The sequence below is a fragment of the Bombus affinis genome, chromosome 13, assembly GCF_024516045.1.
Source record: "Bombus affinis isolate iyBomAffi1 chromosome 13, iyBomAffi1.2, whole genome shotgun sequence".
NCBI lineage: Eukaryota > Metazoa > Arthropoda > Insecta > Hymenoptera > Apidae > Bombus > Bombus affinis.
In genome coordinates this window covers 8,471,523-8,495,630 of record NC_066356.1, presented here as the reverse complement: position 1 = coordinate 8,495,630, position 24,108 = coordinate 8,471,523, and the positions used below count along the sequence as shown (strand labels likewise).

Genomic DNA, 24,108 nt, shown 5'->3' with positions numbered 1-24,108 from the left:
TATATATTTGGTCACTCGCATGCGCGATGCAAGCACATGTATTTTCTACTATACCGACATGCTGCACCGATGCATTTAGTTTGCTGCATTCTTGCAAAGATGTCGACGTAGGATTATTCGGAATCATGCGCCACCCGTGTACGTTATTTGGTACTAAATTCAATATTTCGCGGGATTTAAAATTGGATATCTTTTTATTCACTCGTTTCTTAAAAAAGTATAACACACCTCTTTTATTTTAACATTTTTTATCTCTAAAATCTAATTTATGAATACTATAATTATCAAGAAAATAAATATCATTTTAATTAAAAAGAAAAAAGAAAATAATAATTAACCCTTTCTCTCCATTGAAACACCAAATTAATAAATTAAAATTTCCTTTATTATCTCTACATTAAATAAAATTATCCCTTTTATTAAAATTGGGATAAAAATATGCCTAAAGATATTTTGAAGTGAAAATCATTTGGAAAGGAATTATGAAACACTTTGCAAACACAGAATACCGTAGCAGTTCTATCGATGATCAAAATGGCTGAACTCTCTAATTTCATTGATCTATAAATTAAAAATCAACTGCTATGGCTTTCTGGATTGCCGATCTCGATTAGTAAGACGTAAGTTTTGTTATATTTGTTAAAAAGGACGAACAGTTAGTGTCGATGATTGGGGGCTTGTTTTACAAGGTCTGTCTGCGCGAGACAGAGGGGATCAAGAAGAAATGGTCGCGAAAAACTCTGAAAATCGATTATGAATACAACACCGGTTCCATTTTTTGCGATACTTTGCTTCACCAGACGATCAAGGACCAAGAAAGACGTATCCGCTATTCGATGTTCCTCTATAGTCCCTTGTAAATTCCATTAACTCCTTCGCAGATCGTCGTTCTTCGTCCTCGAACAGGATTCGCTGCAACCAATGAGGCTTCTCTCGCGAAATTCGTACAGAAAAACGTTCGCCAGGAGCTTTAGTTCAACGATTTTTATAAAGACTATCACGAAACCTTTGGATCATTGAAAAGAACCCGGTTCCTTGTACGAATTTCGCTTCACGAGAACGCGCGAGCATCTTCATCTTCGTTTTCTCATTTTCTTCCCTTTATTTAGTTTTTAATTCTTTTGTACCGTTGTCGTGCTAGCGTTAGAAAGAAAACGAAAAACGCACGGTTCCTCTCTTTTTATTCAGTCTGCGATCGTTTCTTGTTTCAGGACGAGCAACGTTCCATGATCTCTCTTTTTTTTCTTTTTCTATTTTTATAATATTCAAAACGTTTAGTGGAACGATGATCGTCTCGGTTCGTTGTATCACGTTCATGCGTACACGCCGACGGTTTATTAATTAATAGCACGAGTTTCGTCACTGTTCCTCTCGTTTTATGATCTATCTATCGTGGAGAATGGTTCCTGATTTTTCGCATCGTTCCAGGGATCAGAAAATTACTGGATTTTGCGTTCGAACGACGAGTTCTTGCGGGCGATGTCGTTAGGGGATGAAATTGGTTGTGTGGATGTAGACTGCGACACGGTGAACACGAAAGACTTTGATTATTTAAATTTTCAGGCCTTTCAGTCTTGTGGAACACTTCGAGAGCATATTTCGTAAATCTTTTTGTTACCTTTCGCGAAGTGATTTTTATTTTTTCTCTGATTAAGAACAACGTGCACCGGAGGTACTTACTTTGGATTATGAAAGGATTCAGATTTAAGGATCGTGGATTATATAGAATTTTTCTGTGACGGTTTCTCTGTTTATTAATGGTTTTTCATTTTCTTAAGATTATGGAGTACTTCTGGCTTTTAACCAATGTGTTTTATTAAGGAAAAATTATTACATACACCGTGGAGATTCGCGTTAGACGGATTGGAGCGAAATTCAGGTGGATTTCCCCTTCATTTATTAAAATATTCCGCCACTCGGCGGCCAGCGAGTGTTTCTCATGTCAAGGAAAAATTGTAAAATTTCTTCTCTCCAAGCATCGTCGAAGTATTCCTCGCTGTTTAAGCATTTCCAAACGGGCATCGAATTCCCGTGATCTTTGTCTGATAATTCACCGGTCGCAGTTTACGCTGTCACCTCCTCTTCTCATCTACGTAATTTGTAGTAACACCTGATTTCGTTTCATTCTTCGTAATCTTAAATAATATCGCTGTAAAACATCGCAAACTTTACTTTTCAAATTTCAAAACTTGCATTATCCTTACCAGCTTTCCCATAAAATCTTTCTTGCATTCTGTTCGTTGTACGTTTCTATCTTTAATTTGCATCTATATTAGAAATACAAAAACAAAAAAGAAAATTCTTATAGAACATGATATTCATTAAAAACTGTCTATACAATTTCTTAAAATTACTGGAAATATTTCACACCGATGCTGTTCATAATTCAAACGAAAGTAAAAAATACCGCCCCTTGCAAATTTACGAGATTTTACAGCAACATTAAAACCGAATCAGTCAATTTCTCTATGCCTTCGAATCATTCCATTCACTTTCCCCCTCTCTCTGTCTCTCAGGTTTTCTCGATCGGCAGGGGATTAGGAAACACGGTATTCTTCGACATTCTTTCTCCATTTTTATTCTTGGGGCTCGGGCGAGGGACGATTAGAGTAAACGCGAAAAAATGTGATCTTCCGTTCGAGACTTTACAGATGTAATTCAGCGTATTTTACTTACTCTATATAAACTATTAAACAGAGTGTGTGTGTGTATGTGTGTGTGTGTGCGCGCGTGTGTATGTGTGTATGTAGATTTCTGTATGCACGAGACCACGTGTATGTATCTGAGTATGTCTGTTTTAAAATCGTTCACGAATAACGTTGCAATCGGATCTTGATCGGTTCATCGTATCGCACTTTCGCTTCTTTCACTTCCTTCTCACGCTCTCTTTCTCTCTTATCAAACATTTAATTCATATATATCTATATTATATATCTATATATATACTTTACAAACAGGAAACGATTAGACGCTAGGGCTTCACGATTGGCCCGAAAATCGCCGGGTATTCCTTTTAAAGCTGAGAATGGACCGGACAGAGGGCGTCGTTTTAATTCTTCGATTGAACTCTTCGAGAAGCTTTTCTTCGTTAATTATTACAGAAGCTCCTTTGGTTATTTGCCCCCGCGAGAGCTTCCGCGAGGCGGTTCGTTCGTAAAGCGGAAGCTGACGTGAAACTCAATCTTCGAAAAGGGATACCCGGCCTAGACGCGCGCACGCTATTGCGTATGATCGCGTCCGTTTTCTTCTCCCTTTTCTCTTTTTTCCCCCTTTTCTCTTTCTCCCTCTTTTTTTTTTTGTTCTTTTCTTTTCTTTTAAATGGCTTAAGGATGCACTTCTTTGTAAAATACAGTAATATCCCGCGCGCGTTTCTACTACCGTATAAGTATATCCGTTTAGAGATTTGTTCTTCATATTTTTTTTTCTTCATCTTCTTCATCTTTTTTTTTTTCTTTGTCCTCCGTAAATTTATACAATAAAATATCACAGTTCTGTTCGTACCGCGCAATATAATCAATATATTGTTTTCCTTACGTTGCCTATGTGAGAGTCTCTCCATCTTTTCGACATTCTTTCGCTCTTTTGCACTTTCGTTTCTATCATACATCTTCATTTATACGGTCGTTTATTTTATTACCCAGTCGTACACGCAGACACGCACGTGTTCGTTACGCTTGTAACCCTTTCTCTCTTCGCGAAATTGACGATTATACAACGAGTATGGTTTCGTAGAAACGCTTTTAAGAAGATACTCAGTCGCTTTAACCCTGAAGAATTCGATAAGTATCGAGCAGATCTGTGGGCAATGGATTACGGATAAAATTATTACATTTATTGTTCGTTCGGTAATCGCTACATAACGTGGTAATCAAAAGGAATCGATCGGATAATCCGCAGATAATAAAGAGAAGTGGAGTCTCCCATTGTCGCCTCGCAACTATTGCCTACTCCATTTTCCACCCCACCCCCCCCGCCAATCGATCAAGAAACGTTTCGCAATTTTCTCGATCCACTACGTCGCTAACGATTCAATTAAAGGTAAAACAAAGTGTAACCAGTCTTTCCAATTCTCATCTCTCAGTCAAGAAAATCATTATCACAATCGAGAAGATCAATACAGTGGAGAAAGTGTTCGAACACTTGTAGAAATGTTTTATGAATATTGTGTTATATGCGCCTCATGTGTTATATATCTAGGGAATATTTTAGAATTTCATTAGTACCGTAATAAGATACGACTATAATAACTATATCGGTGGTAAAGTGTGAAACAAATTTGAAAATGTATATAGAAATCGTACGAGTATATGTGTAAATATATGTTTCGCAGAGAGCGCAAAATAAAATTTAAATAGTCAAAATAGTTATATCTATTGTTGCAAAGAAATCTTTTTTTCTTTCAAATCGTAAAAACGTATCGTAACAGAGAATAAAATTGTAACTTAATCAATTATGAAACTTAAATTGTCCTATTATATACATAACATACGTAACATGCGTAATTCTATGCATAGAAATTTTCTACGGTAAATGTTCAAACACTTTCTTCAACAATTGTGTACTTTCGCCTAACCTTCTTATACCCAAGATTCTCAACAATAGCTTTTTACAAAAGAATGTTCTGAAATATTCGATGAAACTATCACGTTTTATTCTATTAAGAAAATTTGAAATTTTAAACGCGTATGTACATAGTATTAAAACAGCGAAAACAGCGAAGACTGAATGAATTTACGTTTCAGGGTTAAAGGGACCCGGTGTGGAACCATAAAGAGATTTCGATTAAGAACATGCCTGTGGCCTTCTGAAAAAGTCTATCCATTAATTTAATCTTCATAATGCTGCAGGAAAAAAGAAAATCAGCAAAGTTCGTAATTTTTTACTGTCAAATAAAATTTGTTTATTGAATGAGCGATAATTTGTTTATTCTTCGAAAGACCGCAAGCATTCCAATTATTTTTGTTTTCAATCTGTTCTTTTGGCAGACCAATTCACGTATTGTACATGACTCGACGATTTATCACTTTTTTTGCGTTAGTTATTCATTGCCAGAAAATGAACAAATTTTATTGAAAGGAACTGATTGTACGCGAGGATCGAAAGGATCGATGGTTCCGCAAGCGATTGATACATTCAATGTAAATTCTTAATCATTCCTTAGAAGAAAAATATTCTACGATTCTAAAGACTCTTTATCTACATTCTATTAAAATTTAACCTTTCAACAGTATCGTATTTTTCAAATGGTACAACGACAAAGAATTTAACAATTTTCGTTTCTACAACTACGAACGAAAACAAACGAGCGAACGCTTACGGCTTATTCGTCTTACTCGTGAAGCATCTATTAACAGTCCTAGTACTTCAAGAAATATTAATTTCAACGTTAATGGCGATACCCTAAGTTTATGAAAAATGAATTCTCCGATGTATTGTGAAATTGCCTTTTGTCGTGGTCGATTTTTAGACCGCAAAGATCAACGCGTGATTCGCGTAAAAACCCACAAGACGCGAGAAAGGAATTCCATTTTTCGTCGACTCGAAATCAACGAGCTTGAGGAACTTGCGCTGGCGAACGATCGATCCTCCGCGTCCCTTGGTAATCTTCGTTAGTTTCCGAAAGCATAATGGACGGCATCTCACTGCAGATTTTATCGTCAAAAAAAAAAAGAAAAAAAGAAAAAAAGAAAAAAGGAAAAGGAAAGAAAAAGATAATGGAAGAACAGAACAGAGAGTAAACTAGTAAGTACAACGATGAGAAGACAACTAAAAAGAGAAGAACAAGTGGAAAAATCTATCGTGGAAGACAAAGGGGGGAAAAGATTTTTTGAGATTAGGTTCCTTTACGACAAGAAACTATCTAGAATCAACTCTGTGACTTCAATCTGTAAATCAAATTCGCGTTGTTAAAAATATAATAGAATAAAACGGAAGAACCTCTGTTTCCTAAGAGAAATATGAGAAAAGAAACTTACTTAGGGATAAGGAGTTCCTTCACGCGATTTATGTTCGTGAAGAAGAGAAAGGAGAGGGTTCTTCGAATTGATGGGGGCTGGTGGTAGTCTCAGGGGAGGAAGATGATGACGTGACAGAAGAACACTACCAGTCTGTCACTTCCTCCGCCAAGTCAGACGTTTGTCCTTTTAATGTGACAGTTTATTAAACGAAATCATAATTATAATAATAATAATATTAATAATAATAATATTAATAAAATAATAATAAAATAATCATCAAATGGAAACTAAAGGATAGACACAAAAAAAAGATCACAATTAAAGCGCGGGGGGACCTGACGAAGACGACGACGCTCGTTATAACCACCCACAACCCCCGAATTAAAAAAAAACAAATTCCTCCACTCTCGCCCCGTCCCCACCCTCACCCTCGTGTTCAATTTCGTTATCAACGAACAAAAAAGAAAAAAAAAAGACGATCGCTTTCGTGTTTTTTTTTCCTTTCAGTATTTCTTGCCCGAATACAACCGCCCCTTTTGTTCTACGATTTTTCTCGCGCGTTTTCTTCGACGTTCTCCTGTTCTCTTTGCTTCACATTCATTTAACGATCTACTATGTTTGAATCGTTTATTTCTTGTCGACGATCATAAGTCGATCTTGAAATAAACGAGAAAGAACAAACGTCGAACGAAACGAGAGACCGCGATCGGGCTCCGCTTTCCACGCGGAATTATTAATTAACACTTTCTCGTTTACTCCTTCTCACTCATTCCAGTCTTTCGTTCATTCTCTCTCTCCTCCCTCTCTTTCTCTCTCTCTCTCTCTCTCTCTTTCAAACTCACACTCTCTCTCTCTCTCTCTCCCTCTCTTTCTTCCAACCTCTCTCGCTTCTTAGTTAACAAACTAATAGTTTTAAACAACTTGAGCACAGGTGAAGCGCCGACGTGTCGCGTCTCGTGTGCCTCACTTCCTTTTTATTTATTTTCTTTTTCTGTCCATAAGGAAGATGGACCTTAGAATAGAATATCGTTTATTCGTAGAAAAGGAAGTAATGGACGTAAAAACGACAAGAAAGTAAAAAGAGTTAGAGTTCAGTTAGAAAATGATAAAAATAAAAGAAAAATCTTTTTATAGCCCTGCACCTCGTGGATCGATCAAAACCGATTAAGAAGAGAGCCACGAAACGAGACATCGGCGGCGCCGTAACAAGAAATTATCTACAGTACACGTGTGTTCTTCTTCTCTTTTTTCATTCGGCATACGTCGAATTTTCGTACGTCTCGAATTTTTCTAAATAACCGGGCTCGATAAGCCACGACGATCGATGATCTTCATTTTATAGACTATCGAAATGAAAGGAAAAGAAATAACGGCGTGATAAGTAGAGAAAGAACCGATCGCCAAGGTTGATCGTACCGCGGCTTCGTAGAACGGAAACGCGCTCTTAAGAGAAAGAAAAATTATCGTAAATAACTTTGGGCAACGATTGCTTGCTTTTTCTTTTAACTTCACTCTTATTCGAACATTCTCCCATTCATTCCCTTCATTTCATTCACACGGTTTTCACTTCTTTAATTATATTCGTGTTAGACAAGGTACTTAGAATATCTTCAGTAGAGTCTATATCCTCTTGCTCTCTTTTTTTCCCTTACGCACCTACCGAATATCGATCAATTAATTAATTAATAATAATAATATATAATATTTATTTATTCATTTATTTATATTTATATATTTATATATTTATATATATAATAACTATGTACATGGAGGTTCTCCGTACCGTTCTCTTTTTCTCTGTGCGCCTGTATGGTTGCTCGCGTTCCAACCCTATCTTACCCCTTCTAACATGCTCGCCTACTTTTTTCTCTCCCTCTCTCTCTCTCTCTCCCCTTTCTCTCTGCTCCTCGTTCCCTTTTTAATTCCCTATTATCTCCGTTACTTTCGCATTTATTATTTCGTGGCACTGTCGTCGACCTACCCTAAATCTCTCTTGCACCCTCACTCACTCGCGTCCTCTCCTTTTTCTCGCTGAAAAAAAGCTATTCACACGATTTGTGCCCTCATGTAATGTGTGTACGCGTGTAACTCCTATTTAAATGGTGCGTGCGATGCTTCGACTCCACATTTTTTTGTCTTTTCCTTCTGTTCTACCACCCACTCGCCCAATTATTTTCCTTTTCCTCCACTATCCATTCACCTATCTCTTTTTCTTCTCCTTTAAAATCCACTCGCCCAATTCTTTTCCTTTTTCTTTACCATCCACTTGCCCAACTCTTTTCCTCTTCCTTCATCACCCACTTGCCTATCTCTTCTCCTTCTCTTCTGCCACCCACTCGTCCAACTCTTTTCCTTTTTCTTTACTATCCATTCACCTATCTCTTTTTCTTCTCCTCTACCACCCACTCGCCTAACTACATACACAGACACATGCACACACATACACAGAAGAGTTTCTGGCATGCTCAGACACACACAAACACACACATTCGCTTCGTTAATTATCCCGTTGCGAACGAAACGTCCACTCGACCTAGAAAGGTGTGCCCATCCCCCCGCACCGGTTCCAGGGGGCGAGCCACCCCTTGGAAAATAGCTCTACTCCACGACACGATTTCTCCTGGCTTTGCTATTCCCTCTTACGTACGATGCTCCTGGGAGGCAGGAACACGAAAAGAACGGAACTAACCGCGGTCCCATCGATTCTCGCCGATTATACTCATTTTCATCTCTTCCTCTAATCGTGAACGAGACTTTTAAGCGATTTTCGAGTTTCAACCCCCAATTGGTATTATTAGATCGTAGGTAACAGTTTCGATTAAATATTTAATTAAATATTTAATGTCAAAGTATTTTTTTTTAATTTCAATTCGTAGTCTTCGTATTGTCTCATGTCTTAAGTAGATAACTATCATAGCTATCTATGAACCAAAAATGTTTGTTGAAAGTTAATCTTTGAATAGTATCGTTGCATCATAAATGATTATGATTCACGTTGGATTACTAAAATTTAGGATTTTTATTTTCATTTTGCATTCTACGTTCTCCGTTACGTTCTCAATATTAGATAATCCAATTCGAAATTGCCATGAACCTCAATGATACCAATTAAGAGACCTTTGCAATAGAAAATGTAATGAAAATTGAACGAAACGGTTTGCACGTGTTGATCTACGAAATAATTGCTTTTAAACTACGTTTCTGCTACTTCACAAGGTTTCTTTCGTTGAATGTACAGGACGAGTTTCAAAAAGCGATTGGTTTCGTGATTGCTGCAATTTTTAGAACTATTTTCTAAATTTCTGGGAAATTATCGCTTTGAACTCGTTCTCTGGAAGGATATTTTCATAAGATAATCTTCGAGGTGATGCTTTGTATATCTGTAGGATACTCTCCTCCTACAGTGTTACGCAATCATACAATGAAGAATATTTACATATATGAAGAATATTTAATATTCATGCTACGTATATAAAATACGTGTAACAAAACGACAACATTGTTTGCAAATTAAATACCAAAAAATCAACCACAAATCACTGATCCAACGAAACTACGAAAATCCGAGTTAAACAAGCCCAAATTTCTAAATTTCGCTAAACAACCCCACTGTACAACTTTCATAGTAACAAAACCTTATTCAAACTATACAATTCTGCCAGATTAAAATCATTCTCCAATATCAGTAACACCATAAATCGATGGGACCAACGGATGATTAAGTATCAATAGAAAGAAAAGAGGACTTAGGAGGACTGTTAAACTTGAAGTTGAACGTTAACCTAAGGAGATCTTCGGGGTGGATTGCAGGAGGAGGATGAAAGTATTCGCTTGGAACTGAAGAAGGACGTCTCTCGAAAATAGTTTCGTTAGGAAATGTGGTAAATTCAAGTGAAGAGTTCAGGATAGTCGGATGGCTATTCGCCACGGATAATCGGAGGGAACATCGAGAAACATGCTCGTCGATTATCGTTCCAAGTTATTTTCTAGCTAAGTACGAACGTGAAAGTTAATCAGCGTCGTGGTTAAACGCTTAGTTATATTGGGAGGACTTCGATCGCAAATCGATTTTGCCGATTCTCGGCGGATCGATAGGAAGTTACCCGATCGATACCACATCGAACAAGGTACTTTCTAATATTTGTTCTTCATGCATGAATGATCAGTAGCATTGAAACGATTAAAAGTCGCCAAATCGATTTGCACTCGACTCGTGAAATGTTTTTCGACAAGATTAATGTTCCTCGATGGAAATAACGGTAGAGTACTTCTTTTTTGATCGAGTCGTCGATCTTTCGCTGTTTAGATACGTTTGCGATCGTTTTCATTAACAGTTCCAGGCTGTTATCTGATGAAATAAAATCGTTTAAGGTTGTACAAGAAAATGAAAAATTTTTTTCTTTAAGTTATCTGATCTTCCAAATATAGAATATTCTATATATTATTCGTTATTTTCAATTATTTAAATTTACGTAAATGGGTCTGTTTTCCACAGTTCTCATTAACTAACGAAAGAGATCGTTTAAAGAGTAAACAAAACGCAGTATTTCTTTTTTAAATAGGTATCTCATCTTTGAGATATATATTCAAGTATATTTATGCTTATACGTGTAAGCGATTCCTGTTAAACCAAAATGTATAAAAATATACAATTGTTTTACAAACTGACTATTATCGCACAGCGAATAACTACCCCCAGCACCATCCTAAATAAAGACAGGAACCCTACACAAAATCACTCTTGATCAGGCTGCATGCACACACCGCAAACAGTTTTCAGAATGTCCCATAGAAATTAAATGCTAAAAGAAGTATAAGGGCGAAACGTAGGAGCAGCGAATGTTCGATAGGCGTTTTCCTTTCGAACAAACTCATAACGAGATGTAAAATATCATACAAACATCCTGGACCCTGTAAAGATCGCGGGAAAAATAGGACATGGGGACGAGGTACAGGTATAGACGAAGAAGAAAAAAAGAAATCGAGGAGAAGTAGCAAATAGTTTTTGTTCCTAATCTCCGCGACCAGCCGGAGTTACTGTTTCTCCTTGAGTCCACCGAGGAGAGCGTGGCTCTCCATTGTCGCGCTTAGGTTGCTCAGATTACTCAGGTTCCCCAGGTTTCCCAAGTTCCCGAGATTTCCAAGGTTGGGTTGGTGCGCGTAGTTCCTGATTTGATGGAGGCTGATCAACTGGTTCGGGAAGGAGGTCGCGTTCTGGTTGCTGGTCGTGCCTGACGTGACCCCTGACGAGGATGACGCCGGCGAGGATTTCTGCGTTGTGTTGAAGGCTTCGTAGAGATATGGCCTGGAGGCTGGATGATGGCTGCCAGGGTAGTGCAAGTGGTTCAGTGGATTCAATGGATGTTGCATGGAGGAGATGGAATTTATCGAGATCGACGAGATCGGCGTAAATGCCGAGCTACTGTTTGGGTGATGGTTGGCGCCCGGTTGAGGGGTCTGTTGCCTCGAATCGTTCTCGATGGACTCGCCACGGTGTCCGTGGCCAGGTAATAGCATCTCCGGGTTCTGATTTTGATGGTAGTCGGTGTGGTGATGAGGCAGTCGGTCGTGTAGATCGCTGATCACCGAGTCTGGACTGACTTTCGGCCAATAGTGGTCTTGATGATGAGCCGCCATTGCGTGGATCGACGGCCTGAGCCCCGTACCGATTATCGGCGGTCTCTTGTCCGTCCTCTCCGCATGTTTCTGCATGTGCTTCGCCAGATAGGTCTCTTGGGTGTAACTCTTGCCGCAGTACTGACAGATGTGCGTTTTAAGGTGCTTCGACTCCTTGTGCTTCGGTATGTGCTCGAGCAGGCTGGGCTCGTCGGAGAAGCACTTGTAGCAGGAGTTACACTTGTACGGCTTGTCGGTCTGGTGGCAACGGGAGTGGCTCTGTAGGTTGCTCAGCTGGCTGAACGCCTTCGTGCAGCCTGGATGCCGGCACTTGTACGGTTTGTCACCGGTGTGCGTGCGGATGTGCTGCTGTAGGTGGCTCAGTTGGGTGAACTTCCGCTGGCAAATCTCGCAGCGGTACGGCTTGATGCCCAGGTGGATCCTGGTGTGCTGGGACAGGTACGAGGAGTTCGCGAACGCCTTCGAGCACTGGGTGCATTTGTACGGCTTCGCCTCGCGCATGTGGATCTGCGTGTGGAGCTGCAGGTCCGCCTTGCTACCGAAGATCTGCAAGTCACAAATAAATACCATTTTAGGTTAACTTATTATCCAAAATTTTAAGAGGGTTTGGAAAATATACGGTAGCTGCAAAGAGTATTTGCGCATATTCTTATTTTCTACTTATAAAGCGTTTTATTTAGTATTTAAATGATACGAAGTTTCATATAGTTGGATTTAATTAATTAGTATATAGATACTGTAATAAATAAGACAGTACATAAATATCTTTTTCTGCTACTCTAAATATAAAAGTAAAAATAGACATTGGAAGATTGAACACATTTACAGTAGGACGCGTAAGTATTCGTCGACCTATTCGATTTTTTCAACGAGTTATAATATCACATACAATTACGAATTTTTACAAATGTTCCTCTTAAAGGCTAAATATGAATGTGAAGGAGAAACTATAATATACAAAGCTTCATTTGGTGGAAAAACCTAATAGGTCTAATTAAAATTCATTTATCTCATGAATCGTCGACAGAACCGGAAGCTCCATTCAACATCAAGGAGTTAAAGTCTACCGCTGGAGTTGCAGAAATCTTGAACATATTTATGTAATGGACATAAAATTCTATTTTATAGGAACGTAAACGGGAAAATGTAACATACAAAGTTGCATTTAATTGAAAATCCTAATGGAACCAATTAAAATCCACCTAATCTAATCAGTCAATGATAGAACTGGAAACACTTTGAGCACTAGCTCAAAGTCTACCGCTGGAACTTTGGAACTGCATTGAAAAAAGTTATATCCTCAGAAACGTGTAACGGCGGTAGCCTTTTTCGCGGCGTCTATTGCGCCGCGATTAACCGAATAATGAAAGAGAGCCGATCTGCAGGTGAAGGGGTTCCATCGTCGTCTGGACAGTCCGGTCTCCTTCCATCCGTGTGGCCGGTCGTTCTGCTTCCTCCTCCTCTCTCTTGGAGACGGCGCATTAGTCCAGAGCCGCGGTATATTTATAAATAAATAAATGTAAACGAGGACTGGCAGTAGCCAGAGCATACGTGTAAACCGGGGAGAGGATGACCTTGTCTATCATGGCCTAGCCTCCAGGCATACCTGACTGACTGGCTTTAGCTACCGCATAGAGATATCTCTCTGTCTCCCTCTTTTTCTCTCTTAATTCCCCACTTCCACGTCTTTTTATTTCATCTCTGTCCGTCTTTTACCTTCCTCTCCGCCCCTTTTTGTTCCTGCCCCTCTCGGTGTATCTCGGCTCCTCTTTGTACGGTAGTTCGTTCGTCGGTAGCCTTAAATACCTTTTCTTTTTTTCTTCTTTCTCCTGTTTCTTCTTTTTGTTCCTCTCTCGTTCCCCCTTCTTCATCATGCAGGATAGCGAAGGAAAAGAGCAACGTCGCTCATTACCGCTCCTCCTGATTCCTGTCGGTATCAATATTGACTCGGCCGGTGTTCTAATTTGTCCGATCTAATTGATACCCAGAGAAGGAAACGGATTCCAAGCCGGTGTTTCTCGCGTGGAAACAAAGTCGCGCGGCTTCCGGTCATTCCACGAACCATCGCGGCTCGTAATTTTTGTTCAGACCGGTTTCCACCGGCGTTCAGACTACCGAATCCTCATTAGATTCTGCTGTCTCATTCTTTCATTCCCTAATATCGCTCCGCATTCCTAATTTTTATTTCTGCTCGACTAGAGATCATTGGTATGCGATGCTGAACGCCATCGAATCTTCATTACACTCTTGTCCCCTCAATTTTGTTCATTCTTTCGACACCTCTAATTTCCATTTTTCATAGTGATTAAAAATTATTTATTTGCAAATCTCGCGTTTCGCGATGGATTTCTTCATCGTGTATCGATAAAACAAGAATCATTGAGAATATACTATACGAAGGAAAGGAAAGAAGGCTTCAGGATAATAAGCAATTTCGCTTTTTAATAGCAATTAAAGATTATTCGTGTTTTTATGAATTTTTTCATGATTTTTTTCTTACGTGGCGTATCGATACATTGAAGATCATTGAGATTAAGAGAGACACGGAAGAAAAGATAGAAAGCAACAAGTAATTTACTCGGGTCACGAGATTCCATCCTGAAGTTACGACGATGCGTGTTCGAAACTTCTTGGAAGTCGAGCGGTGCTATGTGAACGATCAGGGGACGGAGGGTATCGCACCAGGACGACGCGAAGAATCGTGGAAACTATCCTGGACACGCGAGGAACGGCGTAGAGGCGGTCAGTTTCCTGGCTGATCGCGGATCGCTCGAGATTGTTACGTAAAACGACGGATTCCTTTCTCGGATCACTCTGTGCCACGCCCCGGGATCACAGCTACGATCCGTGGCCTTCCGAGGATCATACTGTTCCGTCCATGTCGATGCTCTTGCTTAATAATCGCGTTTAATCATTCAGAGACACGCAATCAACTTTTCTGGATTCGATAAGTTAAACTCGAGCGGTGGATAAACTGGAAACGTTCGTTTAAAAGCATTGAATCGATCTTTTACTTAATTTGGTCGACGATGATGTTACACTTTGATTAATTCGTAGTAAGAATATGTGAATTTTATGATAGGAACATAAACTAATAGGAAATTAACGATTAGGAGCAACGCCCATTATCTTTTTTTCAACGTGGCAAGTCACATTTGCTAGCAATAAAGAATTATTGTCTTCTTGTAGATTCAACAAATGTACAACTCCAAAATTTTGAACAATTTGTAGCAGAACTATGTACGTATGAATTTAAGATTAGGTTAACTACATGACTCATTGATGTACAAATTGATTTTAGTAATAGCTGCTGGAATTAATAGTGTTGGTTTCTCGAACCATTTAGAAGACCCTTCTCCATCCGATTCGCAGTTTGAAGAAGTTTCACAATGTTTGAGAATTACGACCGCCAATTTTGTTATTGCACAATAGCTATTAAAAATCAATTTTATCGTGTTGTAACATGTTATCGTACATAACTGTAATGGTAATAAAGAGAAGAGTCCGTAAATTTGACGAAGTTTGCAACAACCAACGCCATTTTTGTGGTTGCTTAAATTTCAAAAATCAATTTGATGACGACATAATAACTGTAACGTGTAACAGAATAACTGTAATAAAGAGTAAGATAGTGGAAAATTCTCTCATCCATAATTCTACAAATAATACACATCCTGTAAAATGAAAAAAGCAAGTTTAAATAAAATAAGCAAGTTTCCGAGTACTTTTGAGCCGTACCATATATTTTAGGTGTAGATCTGTTCTTTTATGATTAATCTGCTAGATCCATGTTATTTGACTTCCTTGCAGAACTTCTTATATCTTCGATTTCATTTTGCAACATCAAGCAACATCTATTTTACATGTTTTATGATAATTCTTAGATAAAACGCCTGCTCGTTAGTTCTTGTTTAACTCAAACAGTTCGATCTTGGTAACTTCAATGGTTCTCGCTCGAAGTTTGTCAGAAAATCATCGCCCAGATTAACGAGTTTCTTGAGATAAAAACGTCATCTTGTTTTCAAGAGTCGTCTTCGAAAGAATCCTGGTTGCGAATTAGGTCAAACTTGTCACCGAAAAGAAACTTGAGCAGATTATCCTGCGAGTCAGTCGCAACATCGCCCAGCAAAAGTGTCAGAGCAGCCTCCAGGCGGGAAGCTTGTTTTCGTCGATTGAACCGTTACGAATTTTTACAACCGTTATGATAATACTTTATATCCAATTGAACGGACCAAGAGAACCAATCGATTAGTATTGTTGTACCTAAAGCTTCTACTTGTCGAAGTCTTCGATTGGAAATTTAACCTTCAAGCTACGATATTCTATGTATAATGGAATAGAATGTTCGATATAGGATTCGATTTTTAGTTCACATGTTATGCAAATGTATTTTTGTTCGCTGTGATAAATATGGAAGCATCGAAATGAATATCACTATTTCCTTCACTACTGTTATTTTTTAATTTGGCTCAATGTCGTGTGTGCTAATTAAAATTTGTCTGGTGCTTGTTGAATTCGTTTTAATATTCTTCAAAAATTTAATGTGATCTGGAGGATATATACATTACGAAAAGATAGAGTTTTCGGAATACTTATTACTATCTATTATCTTATTATCATCTATCGTCTACTTATTTTATATATTTAATTCAGATGTAATAATGGCTTCATGATATTATTACGAACGGTTGAAAAACAGCGCGACACGTTAGAATAAATGCAAATCTGTTTTTCTCGTTTCCCTCGCATATTTCAAGAATAGTATTAGAGGATAATTACAATAGTGCGAAGATTAAAGCAATAGCCGACCTCGATTCGAATCCATAACTTTAATTCAAACCCAGTTTACTTCATTCGACGCATAATTGCTCACAACTAGACTACAGATTTTTATGCGTTTATGATGACGAATGTATAAATTATCCAAAGTGGAGTACTCGCCATAATTTTTTAGTAAATGAGATAAATTACCAGATAGATTTAATTTCTGAAATTCGTTTTATGAAAATATTGAAATATGATCAAAATCCGCAGTCTACTCATAATTTGTTTCCATCATCGATTATAATATTCATCACAGAGGTGAACGTTATCGAAAAATTCCTCAAAAATTCTTCAGGAATTAGAAAGATTCTTGGTCCAAAGAATCAATGCTTCTATCCTTTACATCATTCAACAAAATTTCGTTTATATAATTTTCTTTGATCGGCAGCGAACGGTGCGAATCTCAGAACGAGCGAAGCGTAACGAACGAATGCGCGAGATCCATTTGATAATCTCATGTGCGTGAACGGAGACTTAAGGAAACGCTTCTAATATACGCAATACTCTAACACGAAACTGAGCGTGAATCATTCTATTAAGATCTGGTTTATGAGAAAATCAAATTTGCAAGTTTGTCGAATACGTCTGTACACTATCAAACCATATTTTCTCGAAAACGAGTCTTTCAGCGTAAAAATTTTATTCTACATTTTCGTCTTATTTCCTCGTGTAGAATGATCTCCTATTGATTATCTAATCCTATCTGCCAGAGGTTAAATAAATTCCCACATACATTACCAGTTTTCAAACTGGATTTTCTTGAAAACAAACACTTCATCGTAATTTCGATATTACCGATATTCGTCTTACTTTAAATCATAGAATCTCGCTGATTTTAATCGAACCAAGAATTTAGAACCATAGTGTATATGGTGTCTAAATGAAACTCTTTTGTTTCACAAAGAGGAACACACGTAGACGTGTAGTGGTTTTTTTTTTTTTTTTTAGTCATGGATAAACCAAAGGCCAACAGGATGTAAGGTACAGGGAAAATACGATTACAGAAATACGGGGCAGGCAGGCTGATGAGGTCGTGGAATTACAGGATTGCAGGAGAAAGATAAAAATATGGGTGCTAGGGTGGAGAGCAAGAGAGGCTTATTGGAAGAAGAACAGCGCAGAGATGAAGGGCTCAGGGATGCACCGCCGTAGGGCAAAGTAAAATAGACTTCAGAGGTGGACGGCTGTTTCATAAACCATGGAAGCTACTTTCCAGTTTGGTTCGCTTGTAGAATGTAGAATATCATTTCCTAACGATACATGCGTGTTCATTCGTTCTCATTAGGCTACTTCGATTAAGTATAATCATTAGATCGTGGGTTTTTATACAAATTCATATTTTTATGAATACAACCAAAGAAATGAAACCTGAATGAAAATCTGTTTCGCTCTAAATATTTAAAACCTTCATATTTATAATATTTGAAACCCTTTTTTGATATGTGCTAAATTCTATTTTCATAGTATCAACCTTTGTAGCTAATAAATAGATAGGTAATAAATATAATAAATAAAATAAAATAAAACTGCTATTAAATGAGACGAAATTTAATCAATACTTGAACCTAATGAATTAGTATTTATATAAACGCTATAATAAATACAATGCTATACAAATACATTTTGTAGCAGTTGTATATTTTCCTACGCATTAAAGATTATTAATTCTAACGTCGAGTAAGGTGCTGGGACAGAATCAAGAGAACTGATATTGAATCTCGTAACATCTTGTAAAATAATTGTTGCACCTAGAGGGGATCTCTATATGGCCATCTATAACTATTCCTATATCTTGTGCAACAGAAAGTTGCATAAACCTTGGTAGGAAAATGAGAATGCAGACCGGAATATAGATCGTTAAAACAAACAGCGTAATCGCTCGATATCGTTGTTTGTAATTGAACAAATCTTTCGAATGTACATCGAAACCAGAATCGTATATAAATCAGCACTACTTAGAAAACTGATTATTGATCAAACCGAAGCAAGCGAAGGAACACAAGGGTTGACTTAACAGAACCGACGTTGCGTTCAGGTAGAACAGAACCAGAAGCATGCAACCTTCCCTGCATCACGAACCTCCTTTAATCAAGCCAATCTAACCACCGATAACGCGAACCAAGAAAACGGTCCTAGTATCGATTCTATGAAGTCCCGGATTGGAGATATTATGAGCCCTTTAAGTATAGATATATTTCCATAAATGCAATAAATTTAAACACAATATCATTATCGAACTAAATCATATCATAACTATACCTAATTTCGAGGTACAAGTTTTTAGATCATATATAATATATAATGTATAATACCATAGGCCATATGATTATTTCATTTGAAACAGTGAAATATAAAAGGTACAAACAGGTGCTCGATATTATAATAATGATCTCATGAATTTGATAGAACAAAATTCTTTTATTCAGCTCAAATGTTACTCTATCTTACTCTACGAGTCTCAGAAACCAAATTGATCAACTCCGCTTTTTCTTCATCTCTCAATTTTATTACATAAATGGACGATTAATGTTTACTTCTCGAGAAACAAATGACTTAAGCACTTTCTTCGAAATGTTCTTCCTCGAATAATGTCAGTGCTTCCACAAAATTCATTTATTGCGAGAAGTTGATATAAACAATAGTAAATTCTAAGATAAATTTAAAAAGAAACGATATTTATAAATACGATCAGTTTTCTGTACTTTTCAATTTATGGAGTTGATCAAAGTAGCTTGTGAACGGCAAACGTAACGATTGGTCGAGAACAGAATCGACGATAGCCGTGTTTCACGAGATTTTCTTTCCGTCTATAAAACGTGAAACAGGCAAGTATCTAAAGGATTAAATATAGAAAGAAATTCCAAAGAAAAGAAGTAAGAAAAAATATCAGTATCCCGTTAGTTGGTTCGCGATCCTTGCGAGATCCTCCTTAATTCCCAAGTCGAAGAGACTCGACCTCGACTCAGCACCGTCTGCGATCCTTTTACTCGTGATTTATTCGGTGATCGTTGTTGCGTGCGTCTTCAACAGCTGACTTGCCACGTCCTTTAACGGCTTGGGACCAGTATTTTTTATTTCCTCCTTTCGAAACGCGTCCTTGCCGGTGTCAAGTTCGCACTCGGGCCCACGTAACGCGATCGTCTCTCTCTCACTTTGTCTTCTCTGTTTCTCTTCCTTCTTTTGCGCCTCTCTCTTTTGTCTAAGGGGCCCAGTTGCGAGTCCCAGTCCACGATTAATCGAGAGGATTAAGGAATCGAGCAGGAAATTCAGCTCGAATCACGCGGAATGTCGATTAAAAACTGCTCAACGCGAGCGTTGATTACGCTCGAGCTTCGAAGAGGAAGAACAAAAGAAATGGCCCTTCACTCCTGGCTTCAGCAAATTGATTCGTTTGATGACGCTTCCTTTGTTAATGAAGATGGGAGTTTTGTGTTTCCCCGACGTCTCTTTCTCGGTTCTCTTGCTTTTTTTTATCTAGTTTCGAAGAGATGCTTGAGAGTCTCTTTTTTTTATTTGTTTGAACGATCGACAAGAACGAGTTTGGATCAAAAATAGCACGATGATCGCACGTCAAGCTTTTGGATAGATGCAATAAAAAAGGACCTGTTTTTTAGAGTTTTAAATGACTTTTTGATGTGGTTTTTTTGAAAAGGAAGGAATACTGTAACCATGGATATAGAGAAAAGTAATCGTAAACTAGCTAATTAACACCGCTTCCACGGAACCGATGGAACTTTATTGCTGAACTAATTTCTTCCTTCATCGTCTTTTAACCCTCAAGACCCCGTCTTACTTTCGAGATACTCTTAATCCTCTGTTCTACTAAAAATCCTATTATCAGCTATTTTACATAAGAAAACTATTTTTTAACTAATAAAACAGAGGAGAAAAATATCAAATCGTTCTTGTTGGTAGAAAATTGAGAGAATTATTTAACTTGAGAGGAATTTTAACCGATGTAGACGTTGAAAAAAGGTATTGAAGACACATTCGTGCATAAAAAAAGAAACGTACGTAACAGCTGTTTCTCTTGTACGAAATATTTTTCTCGCGCGAATTATTACGTCGTCGAGGATGAGCGATTAGTGGATCCCAAGGCTCTTCTCGTAAATAATCCCAGCCGACGTTCCGTTCGATGCAAATTACGCGCCACTGGCTTACAAATTGACACTTTTAATTGATAGGAGTCTTTGGACGTGACCCTGAAAAAGCAGCTTGAAATCACTCGACCGCACCTTTTTCGTCTCAACCTTCTCTACAGACGATTCACTTTCGACGCGTAGCCAATAGAGAAAATAAGATCCTATCGTATCTCTTCTACTGAACTTTGCAGTGGGAAAGGAGTACTATGTGATCGACTAATTGGGGGTTTTTTAAATTCGAAATTTTATTCAACATATATAGATCTCAGGATCTCAGTGGAAAGGTAGGACATTGTAGAGGAACAGAATGTTCAGAGTATTTAATAATATCGAATTACACTTGAGTGTCATTCGATTGTATTGAATATTTGAGTAACCAAGAGTAACTCGATGAGAGAGAAGCATGAGGATTTTTCGTCATATTCAGATTACAAGAAAACATGGCGCATCTATGGAGCTTTATGACTGATCATTTTTCAGAGAATACTATTTAGTACATTCAGTGATTGTTGTTATAATTAATTAGTAATTTATCTGATTAATGTGCGTAACTTCTAACAATTGAATAGTTTTTGTAGTATGTCTTGATTCAAAGAATACTTGATAGTCGTAGACTATTTTCTCAGTTTAATGTAATTTTGTTGCTCTTTATTTTTATCTTGTCTTGAGCCATGGACTCCCTTTGACCTCTGCCACGAATTTAAGGTTACGGTGTCCCTATATCTAGTTTGTTTGTCATAATTAGACCGCAGATTTTTATATAATTTCATATTTTTATGAAGCGAAATAAAGATACGATGGTAACTTGTTCCATCTATTAAAAATTTCTGACGACGAGTATACTATACTTTGAATATTTTATACAGTTTTGAATATCATTTGGAAAATCCCCAGTCCACTTGTAATAAAAAATTATTTAAACACCAAGTAGTAGAATATTTTCATGACACCCCGTACAAGAGTTTAATCAAGTCAGAATCTTTTGTTTGTTTCACGATGTCGAAAGAGTTTCTTTTAGGGCGATACGCAGAAGCCGAGATCGGTAGCCGCGTCGGAAATGAAAAATACTAATGACGAATTCCGAAATCGCGCGAGCGTGCGAGAAATTAACGCTTTTAATTGCGAAACGTCGGGCCCGGTGGCCTCGAGGCCGGTTCGGTGCTGTTACTTCTGTAATTCTCTGATTAATCGACCACGATTTACTTCTCGCGACGCTTAAGGAACCGAGAAAATCACGTTCGCGGTAATTTCTCGGGGATAGACTGCTCTTGATGACTGTTAGGGAGCTTGATCGATCGACTCAGGAAAGCGGGAATTTTTTTCTCTCCTCCCGTTTCTCCTTCTTCCCCCTTTTAACAGTTATTTCGTTCGAGAGACGAAGTTCAGTGGCAACGTTGATGTATGAACTAGAATTTGGTAAAACGACGTGAAATAATTGTGCAAGATGAAAACGCAGCAGAAGGATTCTTCGAGATTGGATTTTAAAGGGGCCTTGATCTTTTGTCACATTTGTTGAACATTGCCTGAGATGGGCTTAATTTTATAATCGTGGTGCAATTAATTGTATAGAAATAAGTCGAAGGTGTCGATGTTCTCGAGAGTCTCAAGTTTAGGATACGCATGAATAATTTATGAGACAAATTTAAGAACCGTCTGGCAGAAAGTGTTCACAACAATTTACGAAAATTCCAACACGTCGCTGAGAGGTTATACCGGACGAGTCATCGCTGAAATTTTCGACAATCCTAGATAAGACATGTATGAACCGTGTGATAATTAACAAAATTCTTCGGTTTTACGTCACTAACGAAGTTACAGCCAATGAAATTCAATTTCTGAAATAAGAAACCCTTGGAGATTCGAAGGAAAGAATTACAAATCTTTTATTGCATAGAAAGGTCATGCCTAAAAATTCTACGAGATCTCTTGAAAAGGAGCTCAAGACGAATTTATTCAAATCGAACCAAAGGTTTTTTTTCGTAACCCAAAAAATTCGTCACCACTAAAAATTTTACAAAATATACTGAGAAGATTCGAATTCAATTAAAAATCTCGCGTTGCACTCGAAATCTATAATTATTGCATTATTGCTATAAATTCACAGCCAGAAGTTTGGCAAAATTTATTTAAAAAATATTCAAGCTAATTTCACTTGAACAGAAGTAGGAATCCTCTGTTATACTCAAAATCCATAATTATTTCACTATGACTATAAATTTATCCTTAAAATTTTCTAATAATTAATTTAAAAAGTATTCAAGTTGATTTTATTTGAGTTTCCATATGAGAATCATGCAAAGTCTCGACTCAGCACTGAAAATGATTTAATCTTCGTATAATTTTCATTGTACGAGATCGTAGGTCGATCGTAGGAGAATCTTGGCGTTAAGATCCATCCACATCTCCGACTGGATCCTACGCGTAGCCTCGGGCCAAGACTCGTAAATTCAATTTAAATATTCGACCTTAATGACGGTGCTTGGAAAGAGCGAAAGAACATTCGGTAGTCGTCAGGGTCGCGAACCGAATAAAACAAAAAAAGAAGAATCGAATTTACCTACCACTCGATCTACCTTCAATTTCCCCCTCTTACGCTACAGACAAATTGAAAAAGAGGAGAAAAAGACGACGAAAAATCGAATGACCTATAAAATTAAACAAATAAAAGACGCCATAATGAAAACTGCCTTAAATACATATGCATATAGGAATTACAACTATTAATTACAGTATTAAAATCGTTCGAGATCGAGAAACAATCAATTTCTTGCCTCTTCTCTGCTCATAGTTTTATTTTCGTTTTACTTTCGATCGTAGCTGCTCAACCACACACCAAGACGTTTCTCGAGGTTTTAATTAGCGATAAAGGGTAGCAGGGAAAGCAGGAAATTGTTTATTACGATTAACGAGTGCTACCGAAACCGGAGTCACGAAGAGATTAATATCGATGTGCAATAAAACGGTGAAATTGATTCGATGGGATTATGTTACGGGTTAATCGGCAATCCTTCGTTTCACTTGCATCGGAGAAATTGTCCAGAGGACCGTGAATCGAACGCGCCAGACACAGGCATCCCCCATCGAACTTGCACGGTGAAATTGTCCCCTCGCGCGGTTACACGTCATGAACTCGCGAACGGTACGTTCGCGTGAACCATTCCGTTCTACAAAACTTTCCAACTTTTATACCCGAGCGAAATAACTGTTCGAGACCTAAATCGATCTCGTTCGAGTACGTTAAGCGAGACGACAAATTACACACGGCCAGACGAGGTTGGTTAATTGAGAAAAATTACCAGACAGCCGATAATCACTATCTTGCTCTCTAACATTCACGAAACCGTACGTAAACACGGATTATTCAATCCGGACGTTCGATCGTCTTTAATAGCTAGCTTGTCCAGGGATACGTCAAGGAAAATATCAAAGAAAATTTACTTTGAATTGATTCAATTCGCTGAAAATCAAGATTATTGAGTATGAAAGTGTTTGAACACTTGACGTACTATATTTGTATAAATAAATTGTACAGTGGCTACAAAAGCTAT

General features: G+C 37.8%; 1 protein-coding gene across 3 annotated transcripts in view; it reads right to left on the bottom strand.

Moving 5' to 3' along the window:
* Positions 1–610: 610 nt before the first annotated feature.
* The window catches only part of LOC126922904 (zinc finger protein rotund-like), a 249,980-nt gene continuing 226,482 nt past the window's right edge, over positions 611–24,108 (bottom strand). For all 3 annotated transcript variants that reach the window (XM_050735844.1, XM_050735842.1, XM_050735843.1), the window contains exon 6: positions 611–12,140. In XM_050735844.1, the coding sequence (XP_050591801.1) occupies positions 10,992–12,140 (1,149 nt within the window). In that variant the 3' untranslated portion in view covers positions 611–10,991. The remainder of the gene's footprint in view (positions 12,141–24,108) is intronic.